At 35.9% G+C, this 22167-nt stretch overlaps 1 protein-coding gene across 1 annotated transcript; it reads right to left on the bottom strand.

Annotated features, from left to right (window-relative positions):
* Window positions 1-1496: 1496 nt before the first annotated feature.
* Window positions 1497-21863, bottom strand: DDHD2 (DDHD domain containing 2). The gene is given in 18 exon segments (XM_014453627.2): window positions 1497-2208; window positions 2999-3106; window positions 6286-6448; window positions 7124-7294; window positions 7434-7536; window positions 7802-7957; window positions 8353-8478; window positions 9927-10022; window positions 11135-11251; window positions 12043-12110; window positions 12379-12587; window positions 15584-15719; window positions 16646-16735; window positions 17856-17976; window positions 19198-19287; window positions 20066-20256; window positions 21642-21824; window positions 21827-21863. Coding segments are annotated over 17 exon segments (2136 nt in total). The 5' UTR covers window positions 21861-21863; the 3' UTR covers window positions 1497-2208; window positions 2999-3024.
* Between the last annotated feature and the right edge of the window lie 304 nt (window positions 21864-22167).

Raw genomic sequence — 22167 nt, 5'->3', positions numbered from 1 at the left:
TATCCTCTAGATGTTTAACTTTTAGAATAGTTTTTTTAAATGAAATATGTTCCCTAAGATGCTAGTGAATTAAAATGTAAATATGGTAACTTTGTGTAATTACAACCAGTACAGAGACTAGTACAGAGATGACTGGTTTCATATGTAGTCCTGTGAAACAATTAACCTTTACTGACAGTATAACTTCATTAAGGATATCCATTGATTCAACTACTAAGGATAGACGGAAACTAAGAGACAATTTTGCTACCCACTCAAGCTTGCCTTATTCAGCAGATGTTGAAATTGGTAGATTCTAAAAATACTTAAGAATTTCTAGCTCTAAGTTATTTGCCTTCATTACTTTTCTTTATAAAGCTATACAATTACATAAATAAATATTTGTTTCCAGAGGAAAAAACAAGCTTATTACCCTCTATAATATATAATCATGATAATACCACAGGTGGATAGACAACATATAAAGCTCTTTTACAGTTACTGCCCCACACCAGCAGGATAGAAACATTTCTTATAACAAGCAGTGGTTTATCCAGCTATCCAGAGTTATGCCGTTCATCTTTGGTTATACTCACTCTTGCTTGTCCTTTGGTTTACTCCTAAATAGTACCAATTCTGCTGATATGAAGGGCAAAAGCTTCCCCTCTAATATATATTGAATGCTACTTAATTCTCAACTCTTATCTTATTTCAAACTCAGAATTTACATACAAAGGAAATAAAGTATTCAATATTATCTGAAACTACTTAGTGGGTTAGTCATCATTAGTCTATAAAGCAGATGGGCAAAGAAAGGCCAGGCTCTGACCTATACCCCAACCTCACCTCTACCATCTCTAGATGACAGTAATTAACTTTCCCCTTCCTTTTTTCTTCAGAAAGGGATAAACACTGCTTTCCAAGGGATGGCTTAAGTGAATGTTAAATGCCAGTGCTTTCACAATACCTTGCTACCTTTATTAAAAACAAACAAACAAAAAACAGCTTGCCTGGCATGCCATTCAATGGCCTGTGGAAATCTGAGAGGAGTGTATCACAAAGAACACTGCAAAGACAATGACAAACTGACCAATGAGAAAGACAGTGGTGAGTAGATGCCTTGGAAAAAAATCAGTCACATTCACCCATTTTCTTCAAGGTACATCTCACTTTGCATGTTCTGACACTGACTCTGGAGTAGCTGTTCCTTGACTACTGCATAGCCAAACCTACCTGCTCAACCAATACTGCCTGTGCCATGAGCCTTTTAAATAAGCACTCTGGTGTATGGGTCCCTAAGTAGGCAATGATCACAAAGTGTTTTTAAAGAGGACACACAATACTACCTTCGTTCAAGTTAATATGGCAGGTGACTTACACAAATTATATTTCACCATAAATGCAAGAGTAAGATTTTACTTATTCAAGGCTGTATAATTTCAGGTTTGTCAGCCTTTATAGCTTTACCCTCAAATTAAGAACAGAAGCTACTAACAAATAATAAATCAGACTTCATCTAGATATATAACATCTTTGCTTTATAAAGGTGCACCAAATGTGAACTAAATTGTCCACTTTAGACTCTCAGAGGAATCCAAACAGCTGGAAAAACAATGAACAGCATAGCATCAGTGATTCCTAACAATAAACCTGTCACTCAGCTGTAGAGAGTAAGTAATAATTTCTTCAAGTTACATTTTAGTCTGTCTTCATACAGAATTCATAGAAAAGAAAAGATAGCTCAACAGAATTTGACTGCCCAACAGTCTTTTCCATATCCATTTAGACGTAGCCTTCAATGCAGAGAACACTAGTGAGAGAAGAATGTACCCCAATTACCTGCTGAATTTCAACAGTGTGCTTCCAAACTAAAACATTTCCTAGAAAAATTTTTACCAACCCAAAACAAATCAAACTCAAAGCAGATTTACTACCATCTCACGTGATAGGCAATAAAGTCTGGTACCTATATAATGTCATCAAAGAATTAAGGACGCAAACCACCCCCAGCTATAAAGAAAGAATGGCAAGTATTTATATGAAGCCAGTGGTAAAAAATAATAGGGTGTCTTTCCTTTACTTTTCCACTCACTTCCAAAATGGAACATTATCTTCCAAAGCCCCCAATGGTGAGTGACAGGCAACATGCAAGAAATGATGCAGCTGAGGAGAGGAAAACTGCAGCAACAAACAGGTGGATTTTCTGTTGAAGGACCCCTCAATGTCCATCTAGGGAGAAAGGGGAAAAGAAGTCACCATGCAGGCACAACTGGAAGGCACCAAGGGAGAATGCCAGAACCTAATAAATACTATATATATATATATATATATATATATATATATATAATGTCTAAGTGACCGTTAGGACCCAACAACCGAAATTACCAGTCAACCAGTAGCTATGACATGCACTGACCACCAGGGGACAGACGCTCAATGCAGGAGCTGCCCCCTGGTGGTCAGTGCACTCCCACAGCCAACCTCCTGCGACCTCTCCCCCTGGCCAGCCAACCTCCCACAGTCCCTCCCCCCTGCCAGTCAGCCCCCCAATAGGCCTCAATCACCGGCCAGGCCAAGGGACCCCACTGTGCAAGAATTTGTGCACCGGGCCTCTAGTTAGATATAATACACATCTAAAAGACCGAGTAAATCTCAGGATGGGCTGTTTGTAATTAAAATTGTAACTGTTGCCATGGTAATTCTTAGATGATCAGAACTATTAAGATTCTGAGTTTGGATCCTAAAAATGACAAATATTATTGGGCCAAATCACTAGCAAAGCCCGTGTGCACACATGCACACTCACATACATACTAATCACAGCACTATACACCTTTTCCCCATGAATGTTAATCAGAGTCCCTTTAAAAATGAATAATAACTAAAACATTTCCTAGAAAAATTAGAGTTTAGTGACAGGCAACAGAAAAGTATATTTATAAAGAGCCCAACTCCTTAGTTCTTTATAACATGTTAATATGTAGGAACTATGCTATATACATGACGTTTAAAAACTTACATTAGGCAGCCATAGAAGATTCATTTTTATTGTAAAGGCTGATCAAGGAAGATACCCTGGGTTTGATAGATTTCTTTGAGGACCAGCAATACTGTATCTTCAGACTCCCTGTAAGGAGAAAAAATTATGTTGTAAAAAGAAGAAACTAACATTTATACTAGATGCTTTACATATATTAACTCAATCTATGCAACACCTTGCAAATTCATCTTTTTACTATTGCAAAAAGTCAGACTCAAAGGTTATGTAATTGGCAGTGATTTGGAAGTCTAGCATTACCGGTATGTCCAGTAATATAAAAAAAAACTAGCAGTAAATAACCAAGAACTATTCCCTTTTTAAAAAATATATTTTTTATTGATTTCAGAGAGGAAGGGGAGAGGGAGAGAGAGATAGAAACATCAATGATGAGAGAAAATCATCAATTGGCTGACTCCTGCACATCCACCACCAGGGATCGAGCCCACAACCCAGGCATGTGCCCCGACCGGGAATCAAACCGTGATCTCCTAGTTCCGTGGTCGGCAAACCACGGGTCACGAGCCACATGCGGCTCTTTGGCCCCTTGAGTGTTGGTCTTCCACAAAATACCACGTGCGGGCGCGCACGTACAGTGCAATTGAAACTTCGTGGCCCATGCGCAGAAGTCGGTATTTTGTGGAAGAGTCACGCTCAAGGGGCCAACGAGCCGCATGTGGCTCGCGAGCCGCGGTTTGCTGAGCCGCAATTTGCCAACCACTGTCCTAGTACATAGGTCAACAACACTCAGCACTCAGCCATACCAGCTAGCAAACTGTTCACCCCTGTTTGCCCTAGGAGCTGTGTCTGTAAAGATATTGCTACGACATGTCTGCTATTTTGCTGCCTATGGAGTCTTGTAGGATTTTTATGGTTTTTAGCCATTTTGAGTTTGTTTTTTATGTATGGTGTAAGTTGGTGATCTAGTTTCATTTTTTTGCATGTATCTGTCCAAATTTCCCAGCACCATTTATTAAAGAGACTGTTTTGACTCCATTGTATGCTCTTGCCTCCTTTGTCAAATATAAATTGAGCATAATGGCTTGGGTTGATTTCTGGGTTCTCTGTTCTGTTCCATTGGTCTATATGTCTGTTCTTGTGCCAGTACCAGGCAATTTTGAGAACCGTGGCTTGGTAATATAGCTTGATATCTGGTAATGTGATCCCTCCAACTTTGTTCTTTCTCAGGATTGCTGTGGCTACTCGGGGTCTTTTTTTATTCCAGATGAATTTTTGGAGCGTTTGTTCCAGATCTTTGAAATATGCCATTGGTATTTTAATAGGTATTGCATTCAATCTGTAGATTGCTTTGGGTAGTATAGACATTTTAATGATGTAGATTCTACCAATCCATGAACATGGTATGTTCTTCCATTTGTTTATGTCTTCCTCTATCTCTTTTTTCAATGTCATGAAGTTTTCCGAATACAGGTCTTTTACGTCCTTAGTTAAGTTTATTCCTAGGTATCTTAATTTTTTTGGTGCAATGGTAAATGGGATTGTTTTTTTGTTTCTCATTCTGTGAGTTCATTATTGGTGTATAAAAAGGCCATAGATTTCTGGGTGTTAATTTTGTATCCTGCTACATTGCCAAATTCATTTATTAGGTCTAGTTCTAGTAGAGTTGGAAACAGCCTAAGTGCCCATCAACAGATGAGTGAATTAAAAAACTGGTACATCTACACAATGGAATACTATGCCGCTATAAAAAAAGAAGGAACTTTTACCATTTGCAACAACATGGATGGAACTGGAGAGCATTATGCTAAGTGAAATCAGCCAGTCAGAGAAAGATAAATATCACATGATCTCACTCATATGTGGGATATAATGATCAACATAATTTGATGAACAAGAATAGATGAATCTAGAGACAAATGGTAGGGGAGGGGAGGGTTAGAGAGCAACCAAAGGACTTGGTTATGCTAATATGCATGCATACAATGGACACAGACACTGGGGTGGTGGGGGCTTGCCCAGGGTGGGAATGGCTGGGGGGTAGGGGGGATCAATTGGGGAAAAAGGAGACATATGTAAAACTTTAGACAATAAATAAATAAATAAATAAAAATATTTAGGTATATATATATATGGAAATGCAAAGGACCTTCAATAGCTAAAATAATTTCAAATAATAAAATTGGTGGACCCACATACCTGATTTCTAAAACTTATAAAGCTATAGTAATCAAGACTGTTTTACTGGCATAATGATAGATAAATAGATCAATGGGACAAAATATAGCCAAGGCAATTCAGTGGTTTCTCAATAAACTTATCAACAACTGTTGCTAGGACAATTGCAAAACAATAAACCTTAATCCTAACCTCACACCATATTATAAATTAACTCAGTCAAAATGGATCATAGACCTAACTTTAAAAGCTAAAACGATATAACTTTTACAACACAGAAGAAATCTTAAAGGCTAGATTTGGGAAATATTTCTTAAATATGTCCAGAAAGCATGAACATTAATAAATTGAATTTCATAAAAATCAAAAACTTCTGCCTTCAAAATAAAATGGAAAAACAAACCACATCCTGAGGAAAAATATACCTGTAAAGGACTTGTAACTAGAACACAGAATTCTTGCAACTTACTAAGATAATCCAACTTTTAATGGGGAAAAGATTTGAATAGATAGTTCACCAATGAAGATGTATGGATGGCAAAGACATGAAAATATGTTCAATGTCGTTATTCATTAGGAACATCAAATTAAAACTGTAATGAGGTGCCATAACAACCCATTTAGAAAGGTTGAGAGACCAATCATACCAAGTGCTGTTGAGGCTATGGAGCAACTGGAATTCTCAAACACTGCTAATGAGAATGGAAAATCCTGGCAGAAAATCAGTTTGGCAATTTCTTTAAAAATAATTTTACCCATCACTCTACTCTTAGATATTTACCTAAGAGAAGTTAAAGAATGTGTTCATACAAAATCTTGAACATAACAGTTCAGTAATAGCCAAAAACTAGAAACAACCGAACTGTCCATCAACAGGTGAATGAATGGCTAAACCAATTGTGGTACAGACATATACTACTCAGCAATAAAAAGGAGAGAACTACCAATACACACAACACAGTGAATAAAAGAAGCCATACAAAAAAAGAGTATATAGTATGATTCCATTTATATAAAAGTCATGTGCAAACTAATCTATAGTGACAGAAGCAGATCAGTGATTCCATGGAGACTATGAAACAATTAGACCAAAAACATGAAAACAAATGAAACAAAAAATACCCAACACTTACCAGTAGCATAGATGGCTTTGTAAAGCAAATAAATACTCATTGAAACTCTCAATGGGCTTCTCCTGTAGCACATAGTCAATGCGTTGGCCTCCATTCAGCATTCCCACATTGATGGGGGGGACTTCTTCTTTAACTGCCTCAGAGGTCTCTTCTGTGTTAACATCTGGATATGGAAGAACCATAATAAGATCCTAAAGCCTCCAGGCTTCCTTACCTCTACTCGGACTCCAAGTTTACTGTAAGATGAGCTACTCTCTCTTCAGAAAGCTCTCTCCCATCTTCCTTTAAAGGCTCTCAGGTCACACTGATTTTATCTAATCCCTGTTTTCTTTCTTGCACCTTTGATAGCTAATTCATTTACCTTTAGTTTATAAACGAAATGCAAGCAGGGATAAAACTCTTTAGACAGTTGAAAACTAAATAAAAAAATACAATGTTAACTGTAAAACTAAGAGGAGAGTATCCTAGCTAGTCCCCAGCCAGGGAAACAAAACTGGCCCATGAATACACAGACATTCCCCTGTAAAAGGTGCTTCAGAGAGTAGGCTCTTAACATTACCCCCATAGTTCCCAAGTTGGGGATGTTTTAATAAAGTCTCATTATCAATGCTTGGCTTCTCTTGACATTCTTCTTCACAAATAATGTTCTTCCATAATTTGTGGGTATTAAATGATAGAAAAGGCTAGCAGAGATGAAGGCCCATCATGACTCATAGCATGGGTCCTATACAATAAAACAGGGTCAAGTAAGAAGTCCCTCCGAGAATAAGAACTATACACCATGGAGTCCCTCGTATCAGGCCTGATGTAGGAAATCAATGTGCACAGTGTCACTGACCACTAGGCTTCTCTGAACTTGACACAGGTTCTGCTTCAGTTTCTTCTGTAGTTTCAGAAGTTTGTAAGACAGGGTCTGGAGTTCTGGTGAAAGACTTCCAGGCCATCCGCAGTGAACCTAGCAAGTTGTTCTTAAGGTCCATACTCATCCTGGTCAAGCCCTCTCTCAGTTCTGAAACACATATGAATAAAGAAAATTACATGGTTTACAATGAGTTTAGGGCCCAATACAACTAAACAAAGTGAATTAGGTCCAGTCAGTTTGCACTGACCAGAGGTCTGGAATTAGCAAGTTCTATACTCAGTCTTACCTAAGTGCATCCGCTTCCTGCCTTTATGATGTGGGATCAGCATTGGCTCAAATTCCACTCCTGGGACCACCATTGGTTCAATCCTATAGGCCACAGGATCAAACTACATAGGAAAAACAATAGCTACCTATACCTCTGCTGAAGATAGTCTGAGGAACTGCTAATGTTTATCAGGCAAGAATGATTATAAGCTCATTTTTTTAAAATGCACAGTTGTTCTGCCATATCACTTCCGAATTCATACTATTTATGTTATCTCATTACTAGAGAAGAGTACATAAAAAGTAAAACAACACAACAGAAAATTGTATGCTCTTTACCATAAACCCTAATATTCAGGTAAACCACAAGAGCTGTCCAATGCTTACAGGGTGATAAATATTGAAGAAACCTTTGCATGTTGGAAATTTATAGTTGGGATCAATTCTTTTTAGTCCTCGGACGGTAAGAAACATTCCAATGGGAGATCCAAAGGCAAAGAATATTTCTGGTTTATAGATGAGTCGAGGGTATTTTACGGATACCTGGAAGGAGAAAATAAAAGCATCACTCTTACTCTATTTTTTTTTCCTTTTTGTTAATCCTCATCTGAGGATATTTTTCCATTGCTTTTTCAGAGAGAGTGGAAGGGAGGGAGGGGGCGAAGAGGGAAGAGAGAAAAAGAAAGAAACATTTGATGTGAGAGAGATACATCGACTGGTTGACTCCTGCACCCAACTGGATTGGGTTGGGGAGCAAACCTGCAACCCAGGTACATGCCCTTGACCAGGAATTGAACCTGAGACCCTCTGTAGGCCAACGCTCTAACCATTTAGAAACACTGGCCAGGGCTAAAAGCATTTCTCAATAACAAGTTACATCTGTTCTTACCATATGAATGGCAGGCGATAAAATGAACAAAGAGAATTCGTATTGTTACCTGTCCAATGCCAACATCCAGATAGTCATTTCCAGTACCATCAGCACTACTGCAGAACTCAGATTCTTTGGGGATATTAGACATATTCAACCCTGAAGCTGATTGTGGAGCTGATGTATTAATGCCCTAAAGAATAAAAAATAGTTTTGTGGAACTATGCAGTAAAAAATATCCAAAGGATTATATAGTTTTCTACTGGTTTGAAAAAATGTGTGGCAAAGTTCTGAAATGATAGCCAGTAATTCCAAGACAAGTCTCTCAGAAAACAAGATAAAGCTGATGAAAACACAATCAAGTTGATAAAAACAAAAGTTGGCTTGAATTATGAATTGACATCCCTATTTGCTCTGAAATGATGAAAGTGGTACACAGCCATCTAGGATACCATCATGAGAGGAAACAATAGCAGAGCACTGTGGAAAAGAATGTTGAGGATTGCTAAGGAGTTCAATAAAGTGCTATACCTTTCTGATGAAAGCAAGTAGAATGTCTCTATGGGTATAGAAAATGATGCAAATACTGGGCCTTAAATAAGAACTGAGCAACCTGCTAAAAAAGTTGAAAAATAATTAACTACTAAAATACATAAAGGAATTTAGGGGCCAAACAGAATGTATTAGTAGTATTACAACATGGATAAACATTGAGTATGTTATGCTAAGAGAAAGAAGACAGTTACAATAAGGCACATATTGTGTGATTCCATTTATATGAAAATGCCCAGAATTAGAAAATCCATAAAGACAGAAAGCAGATCAGTGGTCCACAGCAGGGAGGAATAGGGAGTGACTGCTAAGGGGTATAAGGTTTCTTTTGGTGGGGAGGAGGGTAATGGAATTAGACAGTGGTAATGGTAACACAGCTCTGAATATATTAAAAACCACCGAATTGTGTATTTTTATTTATTAGAGAAAAACATCAATTTGTTGTTCCAATTATTTATGCATTCATTTACTGATTGATTCTTATACTAGTACTAGGAGCCCAGCGTGCGATTCAAAATCGCGCGGTGCTGCCCACCCTCGGGTCTGGCCCTGCCTCCCTCTCTGGCCCTTAAAGCAGCTGTGGCTGCTGCTGATCAGGCCCTCCCCCAGCGCAGGCGCGCAGAGGCCCCTGCCGCCCCGCCCCTGTCCGGTTGACCTGTTACAGCGTCCCAGTTAATTAGCATATTTCTCTGTTTTATATATATATATAATAGAAGATGTGCTCTGATGGGGGATTGAACCCACAACCTTGGTGTATTGAGACGATGCTCTAACCACCTGAGCTACCCAGTCAGGGCTAAATTGTATACTCTTCAAGGAAGAATTTTATGGTATGAGATGTAAATTATATTTCAATAAAGCGGTTATAAGACAAAAAAAGAAAAATGAAAATTGTAGCAAGAGTCTAGGGGAGATATGACTTTTTAAGCTAATAATACTGTCAAGGCATCAATAAATGTGTTTAATTTCTTGAATAGAGCCAAAAACCAATTAACAAAATTATTTAGCTCTCTAGACTTCACAAAGCAAAAGGATACAAGGATGTAAAAAATTGTTTACTGCTATAAGCTATATATATTAAGCACATACCACTGAATTTTCTCTGGTGCTAAAGTAATTTAATATCTTCTTTCTTGGTCCTAAGGGAATTCCAATTTCCTGAAGATCTTTGTCTGTACATAAAGCCTAGGCATAGAAAATCAAATATCTTTCTTATTTCTAGGTATAATAAAATCAATTAAATGCCCTGTTCTCTTAGAAGGATAAGGATTAAGTACTCTGCTATTCTTTGATTTATATTACTAGGGCTTCCTAGTAGTACATCATTAATAACTTAGAGAAGGAAATAGTATTTTATTCATAAAAAAGCCTAAAGAAGAATTTAAAATATCAATACTATAGTATCAATGCTATATTAATATAGATAACACTGTATTATTTTAAAAAATCAACAGAAGTAGGTATCTAACTTCATGACAGAAAAACTCTCCTTGATTTCCATGCTCACTTGGATGTCACATCCTGAGAAATATTATATTCCTACTCCTGGACACAAACAGTAAGAACATAAAGCAAACAGAGAGCATGAAACAGAATAACAGTCAAGACTCAGCTGATGTGCTACTCACTTGACTAGGGAAGTCTTCCTTCACCCTCCCAAACTAGATCAGTTCATCCTACTATGCATTCTTATACCACTGTGTACTTTTCCTACTTAGAACTTATCACAATTGTAATTTAATTATGTTTTCGATTACTTAATATTTGTCTTTAGCCGTAAACTATAAACACCATGAGGTTAGGGGCCATTTCTGTCTTATTCACCACGCTATCTTTAGTACTTGGTGTATCATAGTAAAGATTTACTAAATATCCACTGAATTAACATATCGAAACCAGAGTAAAAACACAACATAAGTGGCAAAAAAAAAACAAAAAACTAAACAAGCAAATATCTATAGTAGTGCTCTTGAAAGTATAACAGAAAATAAGAGTTGGAATAGTTACTGGTCATTTCTCCTTGCTCTCTTTTTTTCTGAGATGTGCTGTTTTTTAATCTTTGCTCTATTGCTATATGCATATCAATATGACTTTTCTGAACTTTAAACTCCCACAAAGCAAAGATCACTCGATATGATTTTAAGACACATAAATAATGCTAAAGAACATTACTAATGATAACAAAGTATTTATGACTAAAATGCTTCCAAAGGGCAGGCTCTTACTAAGCAGTATGATGAAGCAATAAAAAATATTAAAAATGGTATGGCATGAAGTTATAAAAGGTTATTTTTTACCAGAGCTTTTTTATCTATTTTCTCCTTCTCAAAGATACTAAAGAATTCAGAGAGTTGAAGTTTCTTCAGATCTTCCTCTATTGTCGGTGTGTCTCCTTGATCCATATTTGGCGAATCCTAAAAATTAAATTATAAAGCTCATTATTCTCTACATTCCTTATATTTTCCTTTATTAATACCATTTTACAATAAATATATGTACTAGCTAAGATTTCCACAGAAATGTATCTTAACTTTAAATTGTGATTTATACAAAATATAAATTAAGAGGTGCTGATCTTTAAGTTTCTGCAACTTCATTTGAAACTTAATATGTTTTAAAATAAATGAATGAGTGAATAATTATCAAAGCATTGTTCACTATCATTAACAAAACATTTACTGAGCTCTTATTAGGGATATAGTCTAAGACATAAAACAATCTAAGGCAAAGCGCCTGCCCTGGGAGAACTCACAGGACACTTGCATCAAAAAGAGAAAAAATATAAGACAGTTTTGCTAAGTACTAACTCAGCACTAGAGATAAGTGTTCAGAGGACTTTATTTTACTAAAAGATGTTTAAACACTAAGTCCTCCCACTGCTTTCAAACAATTACTATAAATTATATCAATCTGTATCTAATTCATTCTTAATTTATCATATGCAAACTCCATTTCAGCTCAATTTTATAATTCTAATAATAGATCAGTAGTACATACTTATAATGGAAAATAAGATATGTATAGTTATTTTAGACTGGCAAATATTTCTAGAAGTGCATTGCTATCTTGCTTCTATCATCAAAGAATGACAGAGATAATCACAAGTCTATTAAAATAAATGTAAATTTGAAGTTATGATATGAGACTAAACTAAGTGAAAAAATCCTTACTAAGCAAAGAGAACCTATCTGAACATCTAAATTACCTTTTTACTGTCAATATCCCCCAAAGAATCTTTCTGATTTGTTAGGATATCAAACAATATAAGCGAACCTATAAGTAAAATAGAAGAAAGAAGGGACAATTTCTAAATAGTTGTCTTTTATACAAAAAAATAATAAGTCAATTACCCATGTAGCAAAATCTATGAAGCAGGGAGTCTTCTTTCCACTCCACCACCACCCTTCCAACCCTTTCCAAATTCTTCATCACAGACCAGTTCTAGACCTCTGCATCTGATACTGATAAAAGACATTGTTCTTCAAAAACAGGTGTCCTAAAAGTGTGATCGTCCTCTGGTTACAGAGAATTCATTTGTTACCTAAACTATGACCAGCAATGGATACACCCCCTTTGAAATCAGGGTTTCTCTGCAGAAAAAGTGTATATATTCGGTTCATTTCAGAAGCAACTGTGTCCACAATAGTCTGACAGTAGGTGGGGCTATTGTAGAAGAAGACATCCAGAATTGTGTCATTGGTGAAGTGCCTTAGGCGATTAATGCTGGGCAGGGTTATTCTCTGTAGATCTCTGAAAAAAAGGAAAGATGTTTTAAGCAGAAAACCAAAATACACCTGGCCGGAGTGCTCAGTGGTTGAATGTCAACCCATGAACCAGGAGGTCAGGGTTCGATTCCTGGTCAAGGCATATGCCCAGGTTGCAGGCTCCATCTAGGTAGGGGGCATGAAGGAAGCAGTCGATCAATGATTCTCTCTCATCATTAATGTTTCTCTCCCTCTCCCTTCCTATTTCTGAAATTAACACTTGGAGTGCGGGAAACGAGTTAAGTTGGCTCGCGTGAATTGCGCGTACTCCGCGGGAGCCGTCTTTAACTCGGTTCATATAGATTTGCGGTGGAGTGCGGGAAACGTGTAAACTCGGGCCGATTGTAACTGCGTATTACCAAATATTTGTTTGTAATCCACCCTTTTGGTGGATGGAACAAAACCAAAAGACAGAGCCATCTTATATTTTGGCGGGAAATTCACCCGCACTCCAAGTGTTAATAAAATATATTAAAAGAAAAAAGAAAACCAAAATACATTCTGTAACTTCCTCTAAGTTATCTAGCTTAGCCTCCAAGTTTAGACTTAGATAGTTAAAGATACAAGAGGCAATTATCAACTTATAGGAAATAGAGGACAGAGAGAAAGGTTTAATGAAGCCAAAGGGATGTGATCAACAAAATTCAGAAACAACTCAGTTTCTTCAATACATAAATTGCAAGAAAATAACAGATGGAAAAGTAATCAAGAAATTAAAAGAGACTTAAAAGGCATCCTTGGATTCTAGCTTAAACTATGTATATATATATATGTATGTATGTGTGCATTTGTTTATTAGAGAGAGAAAAACAACATCGATTTTGCGTGTGAGTATGTATATATTATGTATGTGTGTATATATAAATCATAAGATTTATAAAATTGGAAAATTGAACACTGTATATTTGCTGATATTAAGAATTTTTAGGTGTGAATAGTATTACGGTTATATTTTATTAAAAGTCCTTTAAAACATACAAACTGAAGCATTTATAGAAGAAATAATATATCTGTGATTTGACTCAAAAACAATATAATGGAGAGATGGGCAGTAGACAGGGGTATGTTGACAGGGATAGGGCCAAACTGGCAATGTGTTGAGGCTTGTTGGGAATGGGTAATCATAATCAGTACAGAAAAATTCATCATATATGCTACTTTTGTGTAAAGAATTCTCTGTAATAAAAAGGATTTTTTTAAAGACAAAAGAGCCCTGGCTGGTGTGGCTCAGTTGGTTGGGCATTACCCCATGCATCAAAAGTCTGCCGGTTCTATTACTAGTCAGGGAACATGCCTGAGTTTCTGGCTCGATCCTCAGTAGCGGGCATGCAGAAGGCAGCTGACAATGTTTTGCTCTCCTATCTATGTTTCTCTCTCCAAATCATTTTTTTTTCCAATCATTTTTTTTTATGTTAAAAATACAAAAGATACAAGAGGGTTTCCCCAGAATCCTCAGCATTAAAGTTGTTTGATCACAAGCCAAATGACAAATTAGATCAGCTCTCAATGTAGAATTTCTTAAAGTTGAAAGAAGCCAAAGGCAAACAGAACTCATGTCTCGCAAAGGAAAACCATGCTGACATTTTCTAAATCAACTTCCAGTTAAAACTTTCTCAAAATTCCCAGAGAAATTCCTTAAAGATTCAACAGTTTCTGTAGTTTAGAGAGGGCTAAATGACCTTAGTCACCTCTGAGCATCAGCTTAAATATGATGTGAACGTCACACCCATTAAAATAAACACTACAGTGGAGCATCTGGCACATGGAATATGCTCAAATCCTAGGTCATTAAGAACTTGGGAGACACAGAATCAGGGAAGCCATTTCCAAGACCAGCATGGAAATAATGCTGACTACTTTCTTTATCTTCTAAAGAAGCATCTCCTAGTTCTATCTCCTAGTATGATGAACATACTTCTTTCTGGAGAGCGCATAGCTGAATATCCTTAATATAAGGCAATCTTCTCTGACATTACCATAAAATTTACAAACAAAACTATTGGGCTTGTAACTTAAGAAAACCATCACATAAAAGGAGTTGTACCAATTATACCCCAAGGTATAAATGCTAATAATTTAATGTTTGGGGATTTCCCTTTTTCCCAAATTGGGACAAATATTATCTAAATATGGTCATAAAAGAAACAACAAAAGCCCTAGCTGGTTTGGCTCAGTGGATAGAGCGTCGGCCTGCAGACCAAAGGGTCCCAGGTTCGATTCTGGTCAAAGGCACATGCCCGGGTTGCAGGCTCAATCCCCAGTGGGGGGTGTGCAGGAGGCAGCCGATCAATGATTCTCTCTCATCAGTGATGTTTCTATCTCTCTTTCTCCCTCTCGCTTCCTCTCTGAAATTAATAAAAATATATTTTTAAAAAAAGAAACAACAAAATACTATATACATCTTAAGGTAGGTGGACTTTTGACATCCGAAGATGGAAATGTTTATACTCTATAGGGAGAAAGCAATGTTTGGCTTTAATGCTAAAGAAATAAGAAAAGCTGTAATGGTAAATACTAATGAGCCAGTAAAACATACTAGAAAGAAAATACAAACAGCTCTTTATTCCTAACTTGGACTAGTTAAACCAAGGTACTAGTTAGCATTTATTATTATTTTTTAAATATCTCTATAATTGATTTTAGAGAGAAGGGAGAGGGAGAGATAGAAACATCAATGATGAAAGAGAATCATGGATTGGCTGCTTCCTGCACGCCTCCTACTAGAAATTGAACCCACAACCCAGGCATGTGCCCTGACCAGAAACTGAACAGTGACCTGGTTCATGGGTTGACACTCAACCATGGAGCCATACCGGCTGAGTGGATTATTTAGGATTTAATAATGTATCTCTAAAAAAAAAAAGAAGTACAAAAATCTTTTCGTTGAACAAAATTTTAAATATACAATCAGTTATTGCAGAAATGTCCCTAAGCATTTTAATGATCAGAGAACACATTACAATCACGGTTGGTATTACTTACACATCCACACCAGTAGAATGCAAAGGACTGTGCCAGTTGACTGGAAGAAATTCTATCCTCCCAATCTGCTGATTTTCTTGGGCTTTCTTAAAATGCGTTTGTAGCAGGTTTAAGGAAACACTGCGAAAATCATTAACTGAAAAGAAAATGAACTTATGCATCAACAGTGAAGCAATGAATTTGCAATAGATCATATAAATATAATCTCTATCTACATTTGCTTAGAACATGCATTTACTTGAGTCAAAAGTAGCAAAGTGGTATTCAAAAAAATTATGAATGCATATAAGAAAAGCTGTTCCTTTAATACTTGCTTTTACTATACAATACTAGTATATTTCATCAAAGAAAAAGCTAACTTCAAAATTTCTAATGTGTCATGGGAACTGTTTCAATTTTAAAAAGAAAAGAAAAATGTCACATAACTTGCAGTCAGATTCCAATTCTAACTTTCTAGTTCTTACAAACAACCACTACCCAATATTTTAGATTTTAAAAAAAATACACAGCTGTTTGAAATTCATATTATATCAATCTTAACCTTCTAAGAAGGGTTAGGCTTAGAAGCATCAGCCAGTAGGATAAGTCAAAATGGGACAATTAGACTTTAAATACTATCAAGTTTTAGAGGACACTACCTTTCAAGATCAAGTTATGCTAATAATCTAAATAGTCCAATTAGAATTTCAAGAGGTTTATCACAGTATGAATTACAAAAATGACTGGTTTCTGTTATTCATTTAAACTATATCATCTTTACAGTTTCTTTAAATTTGGAATGGTTAGACATAGGATTATCACATCATAAAAGCATTTTAAAGGATTAAAGGCTTATTCATTCAAGAATTATTAGTTAAGAGTATAAACTATTAGCCTACGGAATTCACTAGTACTTTATGCCTCAGGTGGGAAGCTTTACTATCTTGCCACCTGTCTTGAGCGCTCCAAATGTTTTTATGCAGCTGGGATAACAGACTAAAGACAACATTTTATTTCAGCTCACAGGAGCACTGACTAATATTCCCCTTAAGTGACCTAATCTTACATGCTTTGCAAACCTACCACATTGTACAATGCTTCGAAAGCGGAGATCACAAGCTGGTCCAATCCCATGGACTACAAAAACCAAATGGTCTATTTGTAAAGGTTCCCCTTTAAATGAAATTAAAAAGAAAAATTATTCTACAGAACTAGTCCCATATTCTAAAATCAAACATTCACAATGAATGGGTTATAAAAATAAGCAAGTTGAAATATGAGCAGATAATTTAATGGACACAAAATAATCCTGCATATAACTACTTAGTAAAAGCACAGTGATTTTACTTTGTTTCTAATTTATCTTAAAATAAGTCTGTGAAAAAATTTTCACGTTTTTAAAACTTTTTACTTTGAAATAACTGCAATCTTACAGAAAACCTGGAAGAATAGTACAGAAACTCACATGTACTTTTTACCCAGATTCAACACTCTAACATTTACCAATATGCTTCATTATGCATACATACACATTTATTTTTCTGACCAGTTAGGAGCAGGTTGCATACATCAGACTGCACACATCATACCTCTTAAACCTTTAATATTTAAATGTATATTTCCTAAGAATATTCTCTTGCATAACCACAGTGCAGTTATTGAATTCAGGCAATTTTTAACATTAATAAATAATCTCACCTAATATTCAATTTTTATCAATTGTACCAATAATGTCTGGCATGTATTTGAAGCCTAAAGTTATAAACCCATCTTTTTAATTATAGTATATCTAAGACTTTGTGCAAGAGACAAGCTATCACCTCTGCAAGATAAAAAGAATTTTGTAATCCAGTTAAATACATTATAAAACTAAACATAAACGACCCTAGATAGCAATGGATAACTATCAAGGTTGTACTGGAAAATACTTTTCCTTAGTTGAAAATCTTCAACAACAGGAGTTACAAGTACTAAATTTCTAATCAAACAGGTGGAATCATATTTCTTAGAATTAGGACTAAGTCAGTTCATCTGTACTTAATGAATTTCTATTAGTACTGCAAAATTTTATCCATCCTACTATACCTACTTAGCAACTTTAAAAGAGATTTCTCTACCTATTAAGATTCGTAGTAGGTGAAGTGATGCTAATATTAACTCCAAATAAGCTCATATAATTAAAGATCATGTTTAAGCCTTGAGGTACTCCAAAACCATAGAAAAAGGTCACAATGTAAGCCATAAATAAATCAGTATATCAGAAGATAAGAAAAAATTTAATAATTAACATTACCACAATGAATGTCAACAGAGATGTTCTCAACCCCTCTCTTCACTGTTCTTGGTCGACCCTGCTCAGTGGGTGTGGAACCCCATTCATCAGACCCTGCAACTGGCTGGTAATGCACCATAAGCTTAAATAGAAAAGATGCCAAAAACTGTTTAATCCTATAAGCTATTTTCAGCACATACCACTGAATCTTTTCTGGTTCTATAGTAGTTTAATCAATAAAATAAAACATTCACAATGAATAGATATGAAGATATTCTACATTAAAGACATCTCTATACAATGAGTAGCAGGAACATGTTTTTCAAAACATAATACATAGTCAAATCTCAAATGGAGTTCTGATATGCAATTACTACAGTTGGAAATGAGAACCCTGAAAATATATTTGGCTAATGTTGTACAATTTAAATATCTTATGCCCGGTTGGGTCGCTCAGTTGGTTGAGCATCGTTCTGTACACCAAAAAGTTATGGGTTCAGTTCCCAGTCAGGACATGCACCTAGATCAGTGATGGCGAACCTATGACACGCGTGTCAGAAGTGACACGCGAACTCATTTTTTTGGTTGATTTTTCTTTGTTAAATGGCATTTAAATATATAAAATAAATATCAAAAATATAAGTCTTTGTTTTACTATGGTTGCAAATATCAAAAAATTTCTATATGTGACACGGCACCAGAGTTAAGTTAGGGTTTTTCAAAATGCTGACACGCCGAGCTCAAAAGGTTCACCATCACTGACCTAGATTGTGGGTTCAATCCCCAATCAGGGCATGTACGGGAGGCAGCCAATGGATGTTTCTCTCCTCTCCTCTCCTCTCCTCTCCTCTCCCCTTCCCTCCCCTCCCCTCCCTTCCCCTCCCCACATCCTCTCCCACTTCCCCTCGTGCACATGGCTGTATATCTCTTTCTCTATATCTCTCTCTCTCTATCCTAAATCAATAAAAATATCCTTGGATGAGAATTAAAAAACTAAAAACATCTTATAATTTTGTCAATTCTATCTCAATAAAGCTAAAAAAAAAAAGAAAACAAACATCAAGCTAACAGACTTTCAACAATAGCCTACACATGGAAAAACATGCCACATAATGTATTAGTGATAGTCTGAATTTACAGAGGCATAACTTTCCCTAAGAAAATATTTTGTATAAAGTGAACAGGTAAATAAAAATGGTAGTGGCTACAACTTTTAAGTTTCATAATTGTTCACATAATATAAAATTCCCAAAGGTCATCCAAAGAAGAATTCCTAAGAAAAAGAAACCAATAAAAGTTCTCCTTAGTAATGCAATTAACTTTCAATCCCAATATTAGAGAAAGGCTTTTTAATTTGCTTTACCTTTGGATTGTGTAATACAATAATTTCTCTGTTGGGAGACTCCAGTTTCTTTTTCCAGTCATCCTGAGTTACAGCAAGCATGTAAGTTTCCTTAAAAGAAAACACATTTCATTACATTTCTCTTATTGCTTTCCTATTAAAACTAACCTTATTCAAGAGGATACTACTAAGTAAACAATTACAATAAGAATATCCTATTCCAATTAATTGAATTCATTTTTAAAATTACAACAGGTAATAGTATGGGACAAAGAAAAAAAATCACTCCTAGTTCCATCATCTAGACTGAAGATAAATAGTTTTCACATTCTGATATATTTCTTTCAATAATATTAATGCATGTATATTTTCCATAAAATTAGGAATATATTACATATATAGCTCTTTCTCTTGATTTATCAAATTTATTTTAAAATTCTTTTTAAATGCAACATTAATAGTATAGGACAAAGAAAAAAATCAATCCTAATTCCACCATCTAGACTAGAGATCATCATTGTTCACATTTTTATATATTTATTTCAATAATAATAATGTCCTACTTTAAGCAAATTTCAGGCAGTTTTCAGAGCAAGAAAAATAAAAGGCAAAAAGAAAATCCTGTGGTCATAGTTTAAATATTAACAATAATCACCATTAGGGAAAACACTTTTTCATTTAAGGGCATAACAACTTCCATAGTATATTTTAAAATCTGAAAATAAAAACTTTATCCTGAAACTAATTTGCACAAAGAAAGACTATAAACTGTGTGCAGATAGAACCAAACTCTTCCTGAAATTTTCAAAACAATATAAGTCATAGAGGAAGAAAAGATTAAGTAAGAAAAAAAATAAAGAAAATTAGTTTAAAGGGGTAAAAGGAATACCTCTAATACTTGGCTGAAGCTCTCTGAATAGGGAACATACTTATTATCTTTGTCTCCCTTGTAAAACCAGGTACATCGTCTCACTTCTGATGCTTGCTCATCCCAATACACAGCAAACCGCATCCTCTCCCCCAAATGAACGTCATACCGGCCCCCATCGGTGGGGACAACTTTCCCATTACAATCTTTTCCTATCAAGAATTGAGAAGAGGAAAAGAAGTACATATATAAAAATAAATCTCCCGAAATACAGTTCTGAGTTATACTCTAAATAACGTCAAGAAACACATGAATGAACATTTTCTACTTGGATAAACATTAAACAAAATGGAATTTAATTGCTACCTTCCACTATTTTACAAACCATCAAAACCATTATTGGTTTTAATGAAACATGAAAAAAATAATACCCAAACACTGTTCTGTTCTTTTTCTGAAGAGATAGTAGTGTCCCTTTTAAAAAAAAAAATGTATATAGCCCTCGCCAGTTTGGCTCAGTGGATAGAGCATCAGTCCAAGAACTGAAGGGTCTTGGGTTCAATTCCAGTCAAGAGCACATACCTCCGGGGCGTGTGCGGGAGGCAACCAGTTGAGGGGTCTCTCTCACATCAATGTTTGCCTCTTTTTGTCTCTCCCCCTCCCTTCCACTCTCTCTAAAATCAATGGAAAAATATCCTTGGGTGAGGATTAACAACAACAAAAATGTATTTAAGCCTGGCCAGTGGCTCAGTGGTTGAGTGTCCACCTATGAACTAGGAGGTTGTGGTTCAATTCCTGGTCAGGGCACATGCCAGGTTGCTGATCAATGATTCTCTCATCACTGAGGTTTCTGTCTCTCTCTCCCTCTCCCTTCCTCTCTGAAATCAATATATATATATTTTAATGTATATAAGACAGCTTTTCTGAATTTTTCCCTCGAGGGACCAAAAGGTAAATTAATGACCATGACCATCATGATGATAAAATAGTAACTAGCATCATGTTTCATAAAAGAAAAAAACAAGTGACAAATTAAAGAATTCATTCTGTTACAATGTGAATGTGACCCCCCCACACACACTCTTTTTTTTTAATATATTTTATTGATTTTCTACAGAGAGGAAGGGAAAGGGATCGAGTTAGAAACATCAATGAGAGAGAAACATCGATCAGCTGCCTCCTGCACACCCCCTACTGAGGATATGCCCGCAACCAAGGTACATGCCCTTGACCGGAATCGAACCTGGGACCCTTCAGTCCTCAGGCCGTCGCTCTATCCACTGAGCCAAACCGGTTAGGGCCACACACACACTCTTTATAAACAAAAACTGAAACATAACCTAGAACTAAGAAATATTATTGGATAACTATGCAGAAATTACAATAGGTACTGAGATACAGACCAAATTCTTAAACATTATCAATTGTCTGGGTTACTAGTAATGCAGAGCTTCTGTATAAAAACGCTATAAGGGATACCTAGGGGGAAAAAATCTAAAATTTACTTTTAATAGCATTCACTATAAGGACTAATATTATAGTTTGAGAGAGATGACATTAAGTCTTTGTCTATGATAGGTCATCATTTTTCTCCTACCAGAGCTATATGCTTCTTCCAGCTGCTGTGAATCCTCAGAGTTGAAAGGAATCCATGTCTCCTTAGAATCTATTACTTTACAATAAAACCAATGAGGAGAAACTGGTTCATACAAACTGCCAGCATCCATGTCTATCAGCTCAAAGGAACTACATGAGTTTGGTGATGGGGATGGATCTGACAAGTCAACTGTTTCTGGTGTGATTCCACTGATGACATTTCTCTCTCTAAAACACAAGATAAAAGAAAACTATCAGAAAAATTATATTCCTCCTATTAACAGTCATTTCTGCAAAACAACAATAAAAAAACAGCGATCTAGGGGGGTTACATAATTTAAAATAGCGATTAATTTATTTTATATTAACAGCTGGATGGAGGGGTGGAGAGGAGAGAGCTTTAAACAAAATGCTTCTTGTAGTCAGAGCAACCACTCTGTACTGATCTCCCAGTTCTCAGAAAACTGCATGGTTTTAGACAAGTTATAAAACAAACCCAGAAGCACAAGAAACACATGGTCAAAAAC

This window comes from Myotis lucifugus, unplaced genomic scaffold (assembly GCF_000147115.1).
Source record: "Myotis lucifugus unplaced genomic scaffold, Myoluc2.0 scaffold_26, whole genome shotgun sequence".
Taxonomy (NCBI): domain Eukaryota; kingdom Metazoa; phylum Chordata; class Mammalia; order Chiroptera; family Vespertilionidae; genus Myotis; species Myotis lucifugus.
Note: the sequence above shows the minus strand (reverse complement) of the source record. Positions and strands in the feature narration are given on the sequence as shown.